The 19620-nt window shown below is 31.4% G+C and overlaps 1 protein-coding gene across 2 annotated transcripts in view; it reads right to left on the reverse strand.

Annotated features, from left to right (window-relative positions):
- Nucleotides 1-303: 303 nt before the first annotated feature.
- Nucleotides 304-19620, reverse strand: part of LOC148624613 (uncharacterized) — a 61701-nt gene continuing 42384 nt past the window's right edge. For both annotated transcript variants that reach the window (XM_088567355.1, XM_088567354.1), the window contains 2 exons: nucleotides 9560-9704; nucleotides 304-5113 (listed from right to left, as the gene is read on the reverse strand). In XM_088567355.1, coding sequence (XP_088423481.1) covers nucleotides 3328-5113; nucleotides 9560-9704 — 1931 coding nt within the window. In that variant the 3' untranslated portion in view covers nucleotides 304-3327. The remainder of the gene's footprint in view (nucleotides 5114-9559; nucleotides 9705-19620) is intronic.

The raw sequence follows: 19620 nt of genomic DNA on the forward strand, positions 1-19620 counted from the left end.
AGATATAGCACATGTAGAAAAGACAATCATCTTTTGTTCAGTGGGTTTTTCTACACCATGCACCACCTGTACCATAGGTCATGTCTGAATTTTATATGGATTCGTAGTTAAAAAATTTAAAAAGTATTAAGTAATGCATGAATTTCTCAGACAACAAATAAATCAGGATAAATTTGTAATAAGTTTTTAGGTAAAATATCTCACAGAAACAACCCTTCTTCATAATAAACATCAAGAATTCCAAAGAAAAACAAGTAACATTTACAAAGTTAGGAATGAGGTGTACCAAGAAACAAATATAAATAAAAAGTAAAGAAATATAATTACATCCTCCAAGTACAAGATTACAATGTAAACTTAGAAATTAATGTATACATCAGCTAAGTTTTAAAAAGTTTCTGATTTCTCTAAAACCTGGGTGAGGTTTCAGATTTACCATACTATATATTAAATGTTTCTAGTACTACATAAACAGGAAAAATGACTTACAGTATACATTACATCAAGATATTTACATTATAATTAATATATCACAGTTCATGTTAGGTCTGAGGCTACACTGTTGAGGGTTGTAGCCTAGAACCAGGCAATGATCAGAAGACAATTAACACTATTTCCTACTAAACTTTAAGTGTACCATTGTAAAATTTTTCTTCTGTTTATTTAATGAATTGAAAACCTGGGCAAACTTTGATAAATGTTCAGCCTGAAAAAAAATATGAAGTAGGCCAGAATCTACTGTCTGTGGCACACAATTTTATAATTAAGAAAACAGGATGAAGTTATTCCAACAAACTCAAAAAATTTTTTTTGTGAACATTTTTGATACAGGTTGACATGGTAACAAAAATTTGATTTTTTTTATGGCAAACTTTGATCTGTGAACAGGCCTTCTTCTAGGTGTTACATATCAATTATCATTGATAAGGATAAAACACAAGTATTGTAGGCAAACAGAGAGACAAACTTATACAGAATGTGGAAGCTCATAAGGAATGCTAAACATATCGAGGAAAATACACAAGGACAAAAAAAAAAAAACACCAAAAAATACTGTAAATTATCTATAAATAGGAATGGGTAAAGTGAAGCAATGTTACAATGTTTGTCAGCTCTAACCCGACTTGTTAGACACATGGGTCAGTGAGTGGAGTAACAAAAAACTTACTTTGTGTTGGAAAATCTTTGAACCTCTACAAAGGACCAGGGCCATTTTCCTCAGGATTCTGCCGACAAGTAGGGCCAATTTAAAAAATTGCTATAATGTTCACAATATTCATTAGAATTGGTAGAAAAAAAATCAATTTTTCAGAAAATCAGTTGGATAAAAAGTACAAAAATTAGTAACAAAAATTATGGAAAATGCTTTTATGACATTTTTTGCTCTAAATTGGATACTTCGAGTCAATCATTACATCATTTTTTTTTTGCCTTCTGTAATTACAGTCTCCCAAAAGTGCAAGATGGTTGATGATGTGTTTTTGGATGAAAATGTAACTTCTTTGTAAAAAACGCCAAATATATAAATATTTCAACTTTTATAGCTTATCAAGATACAAGATATAAATCATGTGTAGCGTCCATAGCCCAATTGATCTGACAGTAGTAACAACATTACAATGTGCAACAAAGATTTTTTATTCAACCCCTACTCAGGCTTATTATTTTCATTTTGTGTTTTTGGTGAAAATGACATTTATCAATTTTGGTAATTGTTTTTTTTTCTATTATGTCAAAGGACAGTTAACATTTTCTTTGATTTCATTTTATAACACCTATTGTCCTGGGATTGCCAAATCCAAATATATAATCAATCTTTGACATATTTAAATGTCTAATCATTGTATTATCTATGAACAAAATCACTGGAAAGTTGGCCGGAGTCCTTTTATGATCCATCATCTTTACAAATCAACAAACAAAACCGAATAGAAGGTAAATTCAATCTGTAGCCAATCTAGCAATACGTCAAGAGGAAAACCGAATAGAAGGTAAATTCAATCTGTAGCCAATCTAGCTATACATCAAGTGGAAACTGCACCAAACCTGGTTATATCATATAACCTGTTCAATTACTAGAAAAAATTCTAGTAATTTAATTTTAAATGGATTCCAGTCCGAATATAAAGAATTAGTCTGTAGTTAAATCCAATATTGTTTTGTTTGGGATTATCTGAAATGTAGACTGCAGACCTGTGAATTAATGGTAATAATTTCAAAGTACCAAATGAGTCCAATATCTTATGGTTGAAAAAAAACCAAAAACAATAACAAATACAAAATAATCAATAAAAAATCTTTATCAATTTTTAAGGGTCAGTCAGGTCAAACAACGTAATAACAAAATGCCCCAGAATGAAACAAGGGAAGTCACAGAAAAAAAATGGAATGGAACTACCTGTCAAAGGAAGGAAGATAAGAACTTCAAATGAACTTGTTGAAAAAATTAAAACTCTTTTTTCATAAAGTTAAAACTCTCTGCTCTTGAAAAAAATATAGAAATGGAAGCTAATCATTTACAAAATATATATGCTTGATTGAGTAAGTAAATGTCTACGATTGCTACAGCCTGATTTGTCAGAACAGTTCAACTATGATTTAAAAGGTACAATGTGTACAGAAAATAAGATAATCCCTATAGTATAATAAACCTTCACTCACTTCATTTCCCTGAAAATGACTGTTAACCATAACACACAACTGGTAAGAATAATAAACAAATAAACAGCAGAAACCTGCAATTGATTTCACAACAAAATCGTACATGTAAAATACATGTAAGTTATGACATCACAATACTATGATGAGTCATAATTTACAATAAATTTAACAAATTAATTTTTGTGAAATTGACAAATATTTGTGACATATTTTGAATGATTTTTTTCTTCTTAAATTTTAAAACTTTTAATTTATTACCGAGTACAGATTAATAATACAGAAATCATTATGAAACATTGCCGAATTCAGTTCTTTTAAAGAGAGCTGCCTATTTTAAATTTTTATGAGTCATGTACTTTGATTAAATAATTTTAGAATTGTGCAGATGAATCTGTAGTAATTAAAAATAAAGATTTTTTAAAGTTAATATTCTTCTTAACTAAAGTACAGATGCAATCATATGAAAGAGCAGACCATGTTGTATGAAGTGAAAAAAGCTGACACAAGTGACGTTTTTATCATAATTACCATTTGTAATCAACCAACATATATTCACAAGGAATGAATGTACAAAATATGTAAAACTTAGATGTATATGAATAAATGTGTATATAAATATAGTTCTATGATATGTACTTTATATTTACACAGTAATCAATAGTATTTTTAGTGTTTTGGAGTCCTCATTGCACAATGTAACTGTCTTTGTTTTTCCATTTCAATATACTTCTCTCCAGACAGTTTGCCGGTCAACATTTGCTGGAGTAATGTACTCCCCCCATCGGCTGAAACACTTTTTTGTTTGTCATGCAAAAACGGTGGGGAATATCCCCGTAACATTTTTTCAAGTTCTGACATTGATTTCACATTCCGTAATCCTTTTGAAGAATTGTCACTGGAAGAAGGTTTATTTGCATTGTTTTGAGGGATTCTGTTTGGGGAACAGGTCTGTGGGGGAGCCATTTTTGTTGTAACTGTCTGTTGAGTTGTCCCATTACACAGTTTATGTCCATTAGATTTCATTTTATTGCTTAACAATCGATTTCCTACGTTACCTTGAGACAAACTGCCACCATTGTTCATTTTCAACAACAAACTACGATCCATGTTGCCGTTAATACGTTGTCCACTGTATCCCGTTGGGTTTGGAGATAATGTTGGCGTATTCGAATAACTCTGTGTTGGAGATCTCACTGAATTTATTGATAAATTGTTCTTTCCAATTGTTGTTTGTTGTGTTTGGGGAATTGGACTTCGGATATTGAAGTTATTCTGTGGACTTGAAATGTTTGTATCAATGGACATTGGACTGTTCAAGTTGGAATAACTTTGTGGAGGACTGACCACACTGGTGCCTGATAGGTAAGAATTTGGGGTATCTGAATTGCGAGGAAAATACTCAGGACTAGTTGGATACATAGACTGGTGTGGCATGCCAGCTGGGGGACTTGTTGGAACATGGTGTGGACTCGGAACATTGTGTGGACTCACTGCAACCATTTGTGGTTTTGGTGGTTGGTATGAATAATCTGGTAATGTTTGTGGAGCAGTAAATTGTTGAGGGTTGCCATATGAGTCTCGACGGATTGGTGATCTCACACCATTACTACTACATCCAGGCTGATCACCAGGTCTTCCAGCCTGTGTGTTGATTCCTTCTAAAGTAGGGAATAAACTGTCATGAGCAAACTGAGAAATAATGTCTTGTGACTGCATGTCTACCATTGATTCAGCATACTGCATACAAAAATCTGAGATCTCCTTGGGAAGTGATTCAGCCATAGTGGTTGAGCCTATCAGATTTCCTTCATTAAAGGATCCAATTTGAATATTGACAAGTCCTTGTTTGGGGATTGAATAGTTATTACTGATATCACCTTTACTTTCAATTGGACAACCATCTCCAAGCATGGTATTAGGTCTAGATGATCCACACATAAAGTGAATTGGTTGATCGTCCATATCTGCATCATCAATACTATATAGAGAAGACACCTGTGGACATGACTGAATTCTTTGTAATGTCCTCTGTCTTTGTAGAGAATTGCCACCATTCCACTGAACATTCTCTAAGCACTGCTGTTGTCCTTTCTTGGCACTGTCATTTTCATTTCCATCTAAACTTGCAATGAACTTCATCATTTCTTCACTGTCAGCAGCATCTGGATCCAATGAACTTGCACACTCTTGTACAACACTCATTGGAAAGTCATCAGCAGTATCACTGACCCCTAACTCATTATGGCTGAAGGAGCTCTCAGAAATTGGACTAGGATTTATACTGGAATAAGGACTATAACCACTATGATAGCCACTGTCACTATGATGGTCAGGATTATCTCCCTTGCCAGAGTCACGGGCCTTGATTGGTTTACTTGTAATATCCATAACACCAGTACATGATAGAGATTCTTTATCTTCCTGCATCAATACTCGCACTCCTTCTTCTTCACTGGAATATAAAATAATAACATTAGTATCAGTACAAAAAAAAATTATCTAAAGTAATTACATTATACGAGCATATATTAAATTGTTTCACTGTTTTGGTATTGGACTATTTTGTATGATAAGAGAACTCAGAAGAGTGAAACAAGGACATAGTTCAAGCATTCATAATATGTTTTACCATCTTGCTTAAGCATAATAAAAAAATACATAATCAATTTTCAGTCAATTTAATTAAAAATAATTGAATTTTGGATGAACCTTCCTTTCTGATAGGTTGACATCTGTTGTTTATAACCTAATAAATGTAATACATGTATTACCATGTCATTGTGACATCATATAAATGATTCTTGATTTACTTGTTAAACTTTTAATTAATGAATTAAATAATAAGGATTGATCATAAAATTTCTTTTTTTTTCTTTTTTTTTTTAAATAACCCCAAAGAATGCTAGGCAAGTTATTTAGTGTGAAGCACATGATTGAGGTTATTTTTTATACACCTGCATACAAAATGTTACAATCATTCCTTAATGGAAGGGTCAACAAAGTATCAATTTTGTTTTAGACCATATCTGATCAGACTCATCTTCAGAGCTGCCCATGTTACAATGTTTTTGATTCTCTGTTCAACTTTCATCAATTTAGGCATTAAAACAAATGGAGATTGCAGCTCATTCTTTTTTTAAAAGAAAGTGGCTCACATTTCATGGACCAATTAAAACACTTGAATTGGTCTTTGAACTTACTTTGTTTATCTAACGTGCAAAAGATCTAATTTCAAAATTATCAGGTGACAGTTCAGCAATGAACTTAATCATACAATGACCTGTAGCTGTTTTATCAACAATACCATATAATTCAGGGCAAATTAAACTAAAGAGAACTAAAAAATCAAGTTTAATATACACAGACTTGAAATCAAATTAAATCACACCAAAATGTGTTTATTTTTTTTTATATGACAAATTAAAATGCACTTGGCCTTTCAACATGTAAAACTTATGACATTTATGATAATGACTACATCTACAATGTATAAAGTTTACTGTGAGAAAAAAGTATTTAATGATAAATTTCATGTTTTTTTTTCAGGCTCTTCTTTCTTGAATTTATTTGCATATTATTAACCTAATAGACCCCCAGATGTATAACAAGTATCAAACATTCTCTATATATAGCTCTCCATTTTCTCAAGATCTACTTAAATTGGGGTCAAAAGTGACATTTTATGACAGAAAATATAAGGAGGTCGTCAACCCGTCACAACCTCAAAGTTTCTCAGGTGGATTTAAGTCTGAACTAAATTGTGTAAAATGAATTAATTAGTAAATCCTATATTAGTCCAACATGTTAAAGTGTTTTTTATTCTCTCATAAACCTTGAAGTTTCCCCATGGGGTTTAAATGGGAACTTTTAGTGGCTGCAGCCACCCACTGGGCCACACAAAAAGTGGATCATTTGTAGAGGGTATTGAGGTCATTAACCTTATCAAGTTTCAAAACATTGGCACCAGTGGTTTCAGAGGAATTGATCTTCAAAAACTGGCCAATTAGAAGCTAAAATGGTCTCTGGCAGCCATCTTGTTTAATCAATTGGAACCAATAAGGGATCTTTTGTAGAAGCTCTTGCACACACCATTCCTGCAAAGGTTTGGTAAAAATTGGTCAAGGGTTTTCATGCAGTTGAGCAAAACATGAAAAGTTTATGAACGACAGATGCAAAGTGATGTCATAAGCTCACGGGAATCTATGGTAAAGGTGAGCTAAAAAAGAACAGAAAAGGACAATCATATGTCCAACAATAAGGTGACAAATGTCTAAGTCAACAGATCATATGTTCAACAATAAGGTGACAAATGTCTAAGTCAACAGATCATATGTCCAACAATAAGGTGACAAATGTCTAAGTCAACAGATCATATGTCCAGTAATAAGGTGACAAATGTCTAAGTCAACAGATCATATGTCCAACAATAAGGTGACAAATTTCTAAGTCAACAGATCATATGTCCAATGACAAATGTCTAAGTCAACAGATCATATGTCCAGTAATAAGGTGACAAATGTCTAAGTCAACAGATCATATGTCCAACAATAAGGTGACAAATGTCTAAGTCAACAGATCATATGTCCAAGAATAAGGTGACAAATGTCTAAGTCAACAGATCATATGTCCAGTAATAAGGTGACAAATGTCTAAGTCAACAGATCATATGTCCAACAATAAGGTGACAAATTTCTAAGTCAACAGATCATATGTCCAGTAATAAGGTGACAAATGTCTAAGTCAACAGATCATATGTCCAATGACAAATGTCTAAGTCAACAGATCATATGTCCAGTAATAAGGTGACAAATGTCTAAGTCAACAGATCATATGTCCAACAATAAGGTGACAAATGTCTAAGTCAACAGATCATATGTCCAAGAATAAGGTGACAAATGTCTAAGTCAACAGCCATATTTTTTCACAAAAATGTTTGAAATAACGATATACAATACTACATATAGTAATAAAAATGGCACTAAGTTTCATGAGAATTCATCACCTAATAAAGGAGGAGTTGTGGACATTGGAATGTCAGACAGATCGACAGACAGATTTTAAATAATGTTACACAGTTATAAAATAGCACTGGTGGAAAATTAGGGTAAACATCTGGGCTGACACAATTTTTATCTTATTTGAATGTTTCTACACTGTTGTTTAAAGCCAAATCTTCTGAAAGCAGATAGCTAATATATTGTTGTACAAAGAATTGACCAATGTCTTGTACTTCCCTTCCTTAATCTTCCTCTGGTCAACAAATAAAATGACTGTACACATTACAAATCCCAGGCACTCGAGTTCAAACATTTTACAAAGATAACCCACCAAAAATACAAACACCATTACCCATAAATTATATGCTTAAAGACAGTAGTCCTCATCTATGAATTAAGCACTTTCCCATACAAATAGTGTGGTATGAGGCTAATCTTTGTTTGGTGTTAAAAAACTTATGAAAAAAATTGTTTAAAGAAAACTGTGGAACAGGTCTGTCTGGGAAATTATCAGAAAAACTTTCATTTGATATGAAAAGTTTTTGAAGAGATAGGCTTGTAAATTAATGAACAGAGCTTTAAGTTGAATTAATATCTATTAACATTCCACTAAAGGCTCACTATGGTGAGAATCCTTCTAAACAGTTACACCTATTTCAACAAAGCAGAGTAAGAAAAGGACATTATAGCTTCTTAAAAAGTGGAGAAATCCTTTAAAGAAATAAAATTTGAAAAAAAATAACATTTTATCAAAATGTCTGATATTATATGCTAACACGAAAAATAAGTCTACTACAGCCAACCCCAATGGTGTTCTAATAACAATTACTTTACACTCTCTCATTCCTAATAACCTTAAACTTGGTCACCATATACCAAGAGTAACCAGAACGTTGTGGTATAAACATCAGTTACCACCAGTTAAGACTCAGTTACCATCATTATTCTTATCCATTGGTTAAGTCTGCTACTATCTATAGGTGTTATCCACTGGACAAGCCAAATACAGTCTATAGGAGTTATCCACTAGACAAGTCCACTACAATCTACAGGAGTTATCCACTTGACAAGTCTAATACAATCTACAGGAGTTATCCACTGGACAAGTCCACAACAATCTACAGGAGTTATCCACTAGACAAGTCCACTACAATCTACCGGAGTTATCCACTTGACAAGTCTAATACAATCTACAGGAGTTATCCACTGGACAAGTCAACTACAATCTACAGGTGTTATCCACTGGACAAGCCAAATACAGTCTATAGGTGTTATCCACTGGACAAGCCAAATACAGTCTATAGGAGTTATCCACAAGTCAAGTCCACTACAATCTACAGGAGTTATCCACCAGACAAGTCCACTACAATCTACAGGAGTTATCCACTGGACAAGTCCACAACAATCTATAGGAGTTATCCACTGGACAAGTCGAATACAATCTATGTGTGTTATCCTGTGGATACTTCTACAGTCTATACAGTGGAATACAATTCCCCCCCATTGACACTTTCTCTCATGTGAAAGTTTTATGTAAAAGCAATTTTTTATTCAAAAATACAATTTTTTCGTATTTCTCACAGAAAAATATAGTAATTTTAACCGAAAGCCTCCCATAAATCTTACATTTTTATGTGGGAGTGCAAATTTTTCATGAATTATATGGAAGGTAAGCAGGTATGGTTAGCTGTCAGTAAACTAACATTCATGCAACTGGGAACCTGACAGCATTGTCTAAAGAAATAATTCAGCATCAGTAAACAACATCTAAGTAACCACTAATTGCGGAAAAGGTACCAGTATGTACGTTCAAGCCCTTACTGAACATGTAAATTATGACAAGACACACAAAATAACTATTGTGGTTGACACTTATTAGTTCTGCTGATCATAAATCATACCTAATAATATAATTCATACAGACAATGTATTGTGGTACGTTACTAGTGTTGTAAATGATGGTTGCTCGTGTTTGCATCCAAACCCAGTCGCTGTTCTTGCCAATGAACCTGTAGTATTTGCTAACTGAAGAGCCTTTAACTATCACTGAAAATAGAAATATTATCATACAATGTAAAAACTTACATTACAAAAACAAATCCAGATGCTATTTTTTACAAAACAATATGCACGTCATGGGTCCATATGTAATAATGCATGATGGGATAACTTGTTTTTTAAACAAAAATTTTGATTGGTTGTAGTGTAAATATAGAAAGTTGTAATGTTTGTTTTGTTCTGTGATTTATGAAAACTTTAAGTATTCTGACAAACAAAAATACCATTGATAACTTAAGAAGTTCCCATTGTGATAGATCATAAGACAAATTATCCTGAAATAGTAGAATGATAGTCTAATGTTTTGTAAACAGTACTCTTAAGTTACAATGCATTTAGTGAAATATATATATACATATATCTAGTGACAGTATTTCCTTACAAGAAAACTCCATCTCAAAGCTTGGAACAAATAATTCAATATTCATTCCAAATTTCTTTTCATAAACATTGCCATATCGGTAAAAAAGTTCAAGCAGTGATTTTTAAGTAATTTTAAACCTTTCTATGATTCATTATTGGCTGAGTTCTCTAAAAACATAAATTATTCTTAGAAGACTCATAACCATTGTAAAGTTAAGAGAAAGTAATTAATTCTATAGGATGAGACTTGCAAATGGTTAAAGGAGAAACCGGGGTAAACATTTCAACAGTTTTCCTTCTCAAGTATATCTATCAACAAAGCATCATACTTATCACGGCCTCTTGACTTCCCAGAAATTTCAAAAGATATTTAAAAAAAATCGATATTGACTATAAACTTAATTCTTATCATAATGTAACGAATATTAGTAGAAAAGCATCACTACAACTTGGTATACTAAAATGTATCTGGATCTGAATTTGACATTCAACACACAGAAAGGAAAGCATTGATATGGTTGACTTAAAATGCATGTAGACAAGTTGACATCCGAGGCAAGAGAAATTTGATGTAAATACAAAGATCTTTCACTTAATATCCTCATAAATATGTATCATTACAATCTAGTATGAATCTGGTTGCAGGTTGCACATTCATGATGATATCTCTGTGTTTATGGAAGCAAGCAGCACCTTTCATGCCTACAAGTCATGACCAACCAACCTGATCAATAGAGAGTGTAAAACACAAGTTGAACATACAGTTATCTCCCCTTTGGACAGAGTGATCACTATAGGGTGAACCCCCACTTTCTTGGCGGGGCCCTGATAATTTATAATACATTGGAAGACACCATAATCTCATATGGTCGTGTCAGAGAGATGATCATGAACAGATCATCAAATCCATCTAGATCATTAATAGATGTATGCAATGTAATCCTAATAAATTGTAAGCAATAGCAGTTGGGACAAGAACATAAACACAATACTTTTACAATTGAATCAACTGTTTTAATGTGATGAAATAGTGAACCTTTTGGGAATCGATATAAACTATAAACTTAATTCTTATCATAATGTAACAAATATTAGTAGAAAAGCATCACTACAACTTGGTATACTAAAATGTATTGGTGATAATTTGTTAAAATTGAATTGACTATTTTTATACTTCTCTGTTGTCAAACCTTAACTTGTCCTCTAGCATTGTGTTTTTGTAGTAAGAAAAATTCTGATAAGTTAAAAAAAGTCCATGAAAGAGCTATCCAGTTTATATTGAATTACTACTATCTGTCTTATTATGAGTTACTAAAAGGCTAAAGTACCATCATCAAGAATCAAATGAATGAAAACTATGGCATTGGAGTGTTTTAAAATTTTAAATAAATTATGTCGAACTTGTTTTTAAATGGTTTAGTCTCTTTAAAAGACTGTAAATATAACTTCAGATACTCAAACATTGTAGATGTTCCAAGAGTTAATAGGACTACATATGATGAAAACAATTTTCCATCAGCTATTTTGTAGAATGAACTACAAGAGCATATTAGAAAAAATGGGGATTTTAGTCAGTTTAAAAATTTACATAAATCATGGATGGAAATAATTGTAAATGCTAAATATGTGAAAATAAAATTTTTCTCAGGGATTTATTTCCTATTAGTTTTTTTTTAGTTATAATTTCCTTGCTTTATCTGCTTCAACTTAGTTTGCTGCATCTACAGCTGAAACATTGCTGCTCGGGCGTTAAACCACAACAATCAATCAATCATTTTATTTTGCTGCTTTATTTGTGCTTGAACCTATTGTGTTATATGTGTGTGTTGCATGTACTTAATGCTTTATGTTTTATCTGTCTGCATGAGCTTATGTCTTTGTTATTTATATACCGTTTAAACTACATGTAATATGTTGATCGGTTACAACCTCATTAGAGCTTATGTTGTATTTAATCTTAATGTGCCCACTCTAGATAAGGCTTATTTATTTACTTATTTATTTATAACAGAGGAAGTTAATGATCATTAACAACAATTTTGTTACTTTTTCAACAATTCAGTAAAAATCAAGTGTGTCTTTCAGAATGATTACAGTTTACAAAGGATATGGAATGATGCATCTTTTATGTAAATAAACAATTTTTCAGAAAATGTTTAGAGCATTTATTAATATATAAAAAGTAAGCTAAATAAGATTTAAAAATGAGAAAGTTCATGATGACTCTTCCACAATGTTGACTGAAATTCGTCCTAACTTCAGGACAATGTCCATCTAGCCTTAGACAGTTTAATTCTTGGAGTTTCCCTAGCAATCAGACAACAATCAGGTAAACAAATTGGTAATATTAGTGATATTATCAGACCTTATACTGACCAACTACAGATTAATCAGCTGATGACATTGGGCCTAGAGGAAACTTTGTTTGTAGTCAATCTGTTTCTTTATTTTCTAAATGGACATGAATAAATTAAAACTGAACTTAAAGACATTAAGCATTTCATTGTTCACCATTCAAGATGGACTAAGTGAACTCAAGATGAAACAGCCACAGAAAAACCTCAAACACAGGGCTGGAAATTAATAATAACAGACTTTGTTTCCTTTTTTTTCCTAAATGATAAATTTTCATAACTTTTGTCTTAAGCCACAGAGAAGACACAATCACAGATAATCAAACACAATAATAACAAAAAAATGAATCCTTTGAAATGACATTCAAATCACTTATTGAAAAATTTTATGCATGTTAGGATCTTTATTTTCTATTTAGCAATATTTAACTAATACAGACTGAAGTTCGTCCATCTTCTTACAGTAAATTAATAAGTAGAAAAAACAGAGTTGAGAGTAAAATAATAACATCCAGTGGTCAAGTGGCCCTCTACTTGGGTGTACAGAGGTCAGTAGAACAATTGTCTGTCACTGGTCTAAAGCTGTCTCTACAGATCACAAAGTCATCATTTATTTTGGTATGTTTTGTGTAGCTTGAGGCGCAACACAAACATTTTTCATCAATAACACCTTCTATATTTAGTAACAGAGGTAACAAAAATAAACTGTTAATTTTGGATGACCTATGACTTGTAATTAAATTTTACATCCTACGGTAATGACTGGCCTTGTAGTAGATCTTGGTATGATGAGTCTCAATATTTGATGAACTGTATTAACTTTGATAGATTACTGGTCTATCTTCAGGTCACTCTTCTTTATGGTGGTCCAACATCACACATTGACATTTAAAGTAGTGATCAATATTTTAAAAAAAAAATGCTTGCCTTTTGACTAGTTTATTTTTTAATTCAGATAAATAAAGTAAAAGCAGTATTCTGGTTGTATAAGACAATTTGTTTTGTCCAAGACTTTACTGTTAAAGAATGATTGTTAACTACAATGCTTCCCTATGCATGTAAAGGTTGCCATTTAAAGATAATGATTATAACTATAGAAAAGAAATGTCTAACAATTTAACCTTAAGATTTTATGCATTATATTTTTTGTAAAGATCTATTCAATTAGCACTTCAGTTAAATAGCCATTGCATTTTGATACAGTCATATAACTAAACAGGCCAATTGTTAGTAGAAATTTGATTTCAACTGGTTAGTATTTCAACCCATGTATGCACAAAGTGGCGTCAAATTTATCAAACTCATAGTGTAATTGTAGAATGATGCATTTAATAGAGAATTATGCATAAAATGAGAAACTTATATCACCTCATTTACCTAATTACTATAATATCAAATTCACACCATGTACTGGAATGGTATGCAAAATTAAATCATTCTCATTGGCTGGCAGTAATATGACAATTTATAAAAAAATATTTAAAGTAGAAATACTGGTGAAAACTGGTGAAAAAATTATGATTCCAAAAATATAATATCAAGTTCTCTAACTACTTGATTGTGAATGAAAACTCCAGCAATCAAAATGTTTTTCTACCTTACAACATACCTCTGTATCCAGTTAAGATAATTTTAAGTACCAATAACCACACTTAATGAATACTACTTAAACAACATTCATAATAAAACCTTATACAGATTTAAAATCAAAACATTACAAAAAATTCATTTGTAATCTACACAAGAAAGGAAATGTACTAGACGAATCCAGGTTTCTCTGAACAAGATATTAATCATATAAACTGTTGAAGTAGACTAATGTTGTGTAATGGTGAAAGTATGCAACAGGATTCTAATGATCGTACAAGGTGTACAACTATAGACCTCAGTTATAGTAATTGCATTTATTTCAATATCCTTCAACCAACATTGATACTATAGATCAAGGTTTATATCAGAGCTTTATACAGAGAGAGTTATCAATTTCTCTGACAGAATTTTATCCACCTTGGCATTGCTCAGTTGCAATAATCATATGATTGATTGATTGATTGTAACACAGAACTTGTGCATGTATTCATTCCATCATTCAATGTAATTCAATCTCTTCCAACTTTCTTGCCAGAATAAATAGCCAGCAGATTTTTTCTGACACAGTCGGTATAGCTTTGCTTTTCACCCTTTGACCTTAAGGACACTCTTCTATGGAAATGCATTGTCTGAATATAGCTGAAATATTGCTGCTCGGACGTTGAACCCCAACAAACAAATAAACAAACAAACATCTATGGAAATGCAAGTCATCTGATCACAGTTCTTTTTCCTGATAGGCCAAATACTGATAACTTAGTGGTGTTCGAAAAAATCTGTATCGCAAATTTGATATTGCGTTCGAAAAAAACTTTATCGGAACCTTAAAAATTGTGTGCCATGTGTTATTTCCTTGAAAGAAATGTAGAAACTTAGAAGTAAAAAAAACAAAAGTTTACTGCGTATGCTCTGTTTTTAATGATAGTACTTGTTTTTAATGATTTAGTCCAGAAACTACAACCCCTAGGTTTTGTTGTACATGTAGTATGTAAGCCATTAAATTAAGCTTAAAAAAAAGAGATCATGAACTCCATCAACTAAGACTTATATTGCTGTAACATACATACATACACTTAAAATAGTATCTTTTTAAACTCACATTTTTAATGTGAAAAACCAAAATAACATATGTCATTTATGAAAACATCCTTTATATAAAAGGAAAAGAATATATCAAATGAAATCTGTTTTCAAAACATGTTCTAATTTTAAACAAAATGAAATAATTTGTGACAGTGTTGCATAACAAGTCATGGGTATTTACATAGCAATTGTAATGCCTTCTTGTACATTTGGAAGAATAATTTATTGTATTTTACCAGACATGGCTGTCAACAATATATTGTATCATGACTACTTAAATTGATTTGGGGTAAAGTGGTTATAAAAAGAAAGTTGTCAACTTTACAATCATAGTATCTATATTTTCTATCATGGTAAGAACTCAAGCAGTAAGGAGACTATAAGAAGGGGGTCTAGAAACAGAAATAAGGAAATAAAAAGTAGGTAGGGTTTTAAAAGAAAGCTTTTCAACTTCATTTTGCACTTTCCTATTAAAATCAAGGGAAATTCATGCAGGAAACATAACAAATCCTAAAAATCAACAGATTAATTAAGCCAAAGCAGTGAAAACAGGGACTGATAGTATCTAAGAGCAAATGCACAAAACATTTGATAAGGATAGTAGAGGAGTTAATGGTTATAAATTTATATTTCCTTAGTCTGAGAAATTGTATTTTTCTAATCAAATTAGATGAGGTAAGTACATACATGTTTGAATGACCTTGACCTTAGAGATTGAGATAGAAGCTAACAATACATAAAGTGGACTCATTTTCATTACTTAGTGACTGGATTTTACCAAAATAGTGCTTTTCCATAACCATCGTTTAATACCAATCTAGTTTATGTGTTTGAAAACACTAATTTCCATCATCATTCTCACTTGCCACAAGATGGAAACTAATTGGTTAAGTTCAACCTGTTTTCTCAATACATGGGAAAATTGTCTAAAAAAATACTTAGCACTTAAAATATAAGCTACAGTTGAAAACAAATATGTTGATTCAGGATTAAATTCTGCTGAAACATCAGGTTGCTATTATTCTTAAATGAATTTTGATACTGAGAGGGGTTAATGTCAGTCCAGGGAAACATAAAACTTTGTCCACTACAATAAAAATGACGTTTCTTTTTCAATTGACAAAACTTTATAAATGGACAGTTGACAGTTATTCTATATGAATGAACTTTTACCAGCCATAATTTGGTATGGCCTTCTCTTAATTTGATCTCATTTTAGACTTTAAAACAGGAAAATAATTTTTTTCTGAGGTCATTTTAAATTTCCACTGTCTATACTTAAAAATAAATTACCATTGTAATCAATGAATTATTACATTTCACTGCTTCCTTCATTTTAGTCAAATCAATAATTCAATTCACTCAAAAGCTTTCTTTTAAAGCAACTGGAATTATTTCACAATTTAGAAATTTTAATTTCCAAGAAAAACTCTCACATGAAAACCAAGTGTCTACAGATGACAAGGACACAGACAACCTGGATGAGCCAGACTGAAAGTTTTTGTTTGCATTTGAATGAACAGTAAAATTCTGTTTATTGAGGAAGAAAATCATGAACACTTCAGATGCTGTTTTAAAAGACAAGTAAGGTAAAAAATGTGCTAATTAATTAAAACAGAAAAAAAAAACTTTTTGTTTTAAAGAGAATATAAAACAAAGAATCTATATGTTTATCAAGCAATAAACTTGTTCAACAAGTTTCTTTTTTTATCATAAATTTCAATGGAATCCTATTCAAGTTCAATTAAAGGCAGTGAACCTAAATCACAAGATACATTTGTTACAGTGCTTTATTAGTACATATGTACTTTCATTATAATTAAGCCGTTATATATTGACAAAGAAGGGAGATATAATAAAGATTTCTTACATGCTACAAGACAGCAACGAAAAAATAAACAAACAGAAAAAAAAACACTCAATATATATAAAATGACATTATGTACAATTGGATTCTTTTCAAGTCAACATCAATCACTAATGAATTCATAAAGATTCTCTGACTAGCATCAAATTTATTTCACAGAAACAAAATGTATAAAACAAATACTACCATCATTATACACTCAAACTGTAATGGTATGGAGTCATGAAACAAATATCAGGTTAGTTGGTCAACAAGGTACTTGTATCACGTTTTCAATTCTCACAATAAAATTTGTCAGAAAATAAAAGTATTTTTATGCCATACATTGGCTGAACAAACATAGAGTTGTAAATCTATTCATGTCTACTCCGTTCCAGGGTCCACTTTGTGTAAATCTAAGTCAAGGTTTCACATCCCATAAAATAAAATAAATACTATTTTTTTTTTTTTTTAGCTGGACTAAGTAGTGTATTCAGTTTTTATACTTATATTTATTGAATGCATACATCACAGAGTACCACAAGAAAAATTAATTTAGAAAAAAAAACTTTAAACCTAATTTATGACACAAACTGTACAAGTTTTGCAAATTTAGGGGTGTTTCCAAGAAACTCTTTACAGCTATCGTAAAAGGTTACGTTAATCAACAGGTGTATTAACCCTGAAAAACTATGACAGTTTACTTCACATTAAATGGTGAGTAAACTGTATTATTCACTTCTTGACACTTGCTCCTGTCAACATTTCATTTTATGAAATATCTGCTGAATACAATTTGTTTTTGCTGAGATGTACTACATGGAGAAACAAACATATTAGCAAACACTGGCTCAGATCTTCAGTCCAAATAAATATGGAGAACAGTACCAATTACATTCATTCTCTAGTAAAACTTAAGAGAACCTCACAGAAGATAAAGAATAGCATCCATACTGAAATGAGAGATTGGAGTACTTCACAGAAAATGTGTCCATCAGGCTTCAATGAGGTTTTCTTTTTTTCTAATCTTGAAATTTTATAAATAATCTAATGAAAACCTTGATATTACACTGCCTGACAAATGTCAAAAGAAACCATACAATAGATTAAAGATTTGGAGAACACCAAGGTCTCTTCAGAAATATGACCCCCTTCAGTGGTATAACTTTTCTGCACTCTAATCGGCTTGTCATTAACCCTCTCTGCACTGTCATCAGTATTATAATGACCTTTACCCATGCAAAGTGTTGCTAGTATGGTATGTTCTTCATGAACTTTGTCTCTTGTTCTATACACAGTCATGGACATTATTAGACATTTGGATTAAAAAAAAGAACATAATCATGTAAATTAGAGTTTTAAGTAAGATAAATGACCATTTTCTATTATACATAACAAATTAATGTCAGTCATTAAATATAGACATCATATTCCATGGAGTTTGTTATTTCAAACTTTCTTATCTACTGTGGTGTGATATTTTATGCCTTTGAACATGCAAATAATGATCTAAATGCCTAAATCTATTTTATCGGGCATGGGTATTCATGTTATACTGACACAGAAAATGAACACCCTGACCTAATTACATGAACACATTGGGGATACATCATGGCCATGAATGATATTGGATGTCTTCATATAGAACTTCACTTCTGAATTTACAATCGTAAAATCTTGTTATCCTATGACAAAAGAAATACTTTGACAATTGAAAGCTTCCACAAAGTAACTGTTCCTTTACAACAGAACATGCCTTATTTTCAAGTAGTGTAACAGCATATACACATGGTTAAGACAAAACAAACCCCCAAAATTATGTGTAGTAATAACAAAATTAGCTGCCAGAGTTTTAATAAAAAGTTCAAGCAAAATGTTTTAAATGATATGAAAGCAAGAGAATTCACATGTGAAACCTACGACAATATACTGAACAAGGCACACTGAATTGATATCCAACTATTTTTACAATACACAAAATAGATCAGCAAAAATATTGATAAAGCAAAATGCTCTGTTGAAAAGCAGCTTGATATGAAGACAGAGGTCAAGCACTAAACATGTGGGCAAGTATGGACACAACATTCAAGCTTGATACATTATATCACATAAGTTTTGGACATGGAATGTATGTGCTAAAAAGCTTACTATTGACTTTTACCCATCTCTTTCAAAAATCAAATATCAAAATATCTATAAGAATATCAAAGAAATCCAAGAAGCTGTTTTTTTTTTTTTTATGAAAGCCAACAACATTAAGTATTAAACCTTTTGCACCTCAGTGTAGACCATTGAAAACTGGGCCCAAAATAGAAAATCTAACTATATGGTTAGAATAAACATGTAAAAAAAAACAAAAACCAAAACTTCAATTTCAATTAAAAGCAATTGAATTTTGGACCCCAACTTGTAACTGAGACCTTATTTTCATAAATCTAAATACATGCTCAGATTAAGAAAGTCAAAGAACAAAATGAAATAAAGGCTTTTAAAAAGCATTCAATATAAAATTTTAGAAAATGTTTCTATTTTTGGCCTCTAATTCCTAAGTGAAGCCAAAACGCTCAAAATCTATTGCAACTTTTCTATTCTGATGATAAAATTAAACCATAAATTCTCAGGACAAAATCGTAAATTTGCATTAGACTACATCATGATTTATGTAAAT

The sequence above is a fragment of the Perna viridis genome, chromosome 2 (genome assembly GCF_037379345.1).
Source record: "Perna viridis isolate PV_CMFRI_1.1 ecotype Kerala chromosome 2, ASM3737934v1, whole genome shotgun sequence".
Taxonomy (NCBI): Eukaryota; Metazoa; Mollusca; class Bivalvia; order Mytilida; family Mytilidae; genus Perna; species Perna viridis.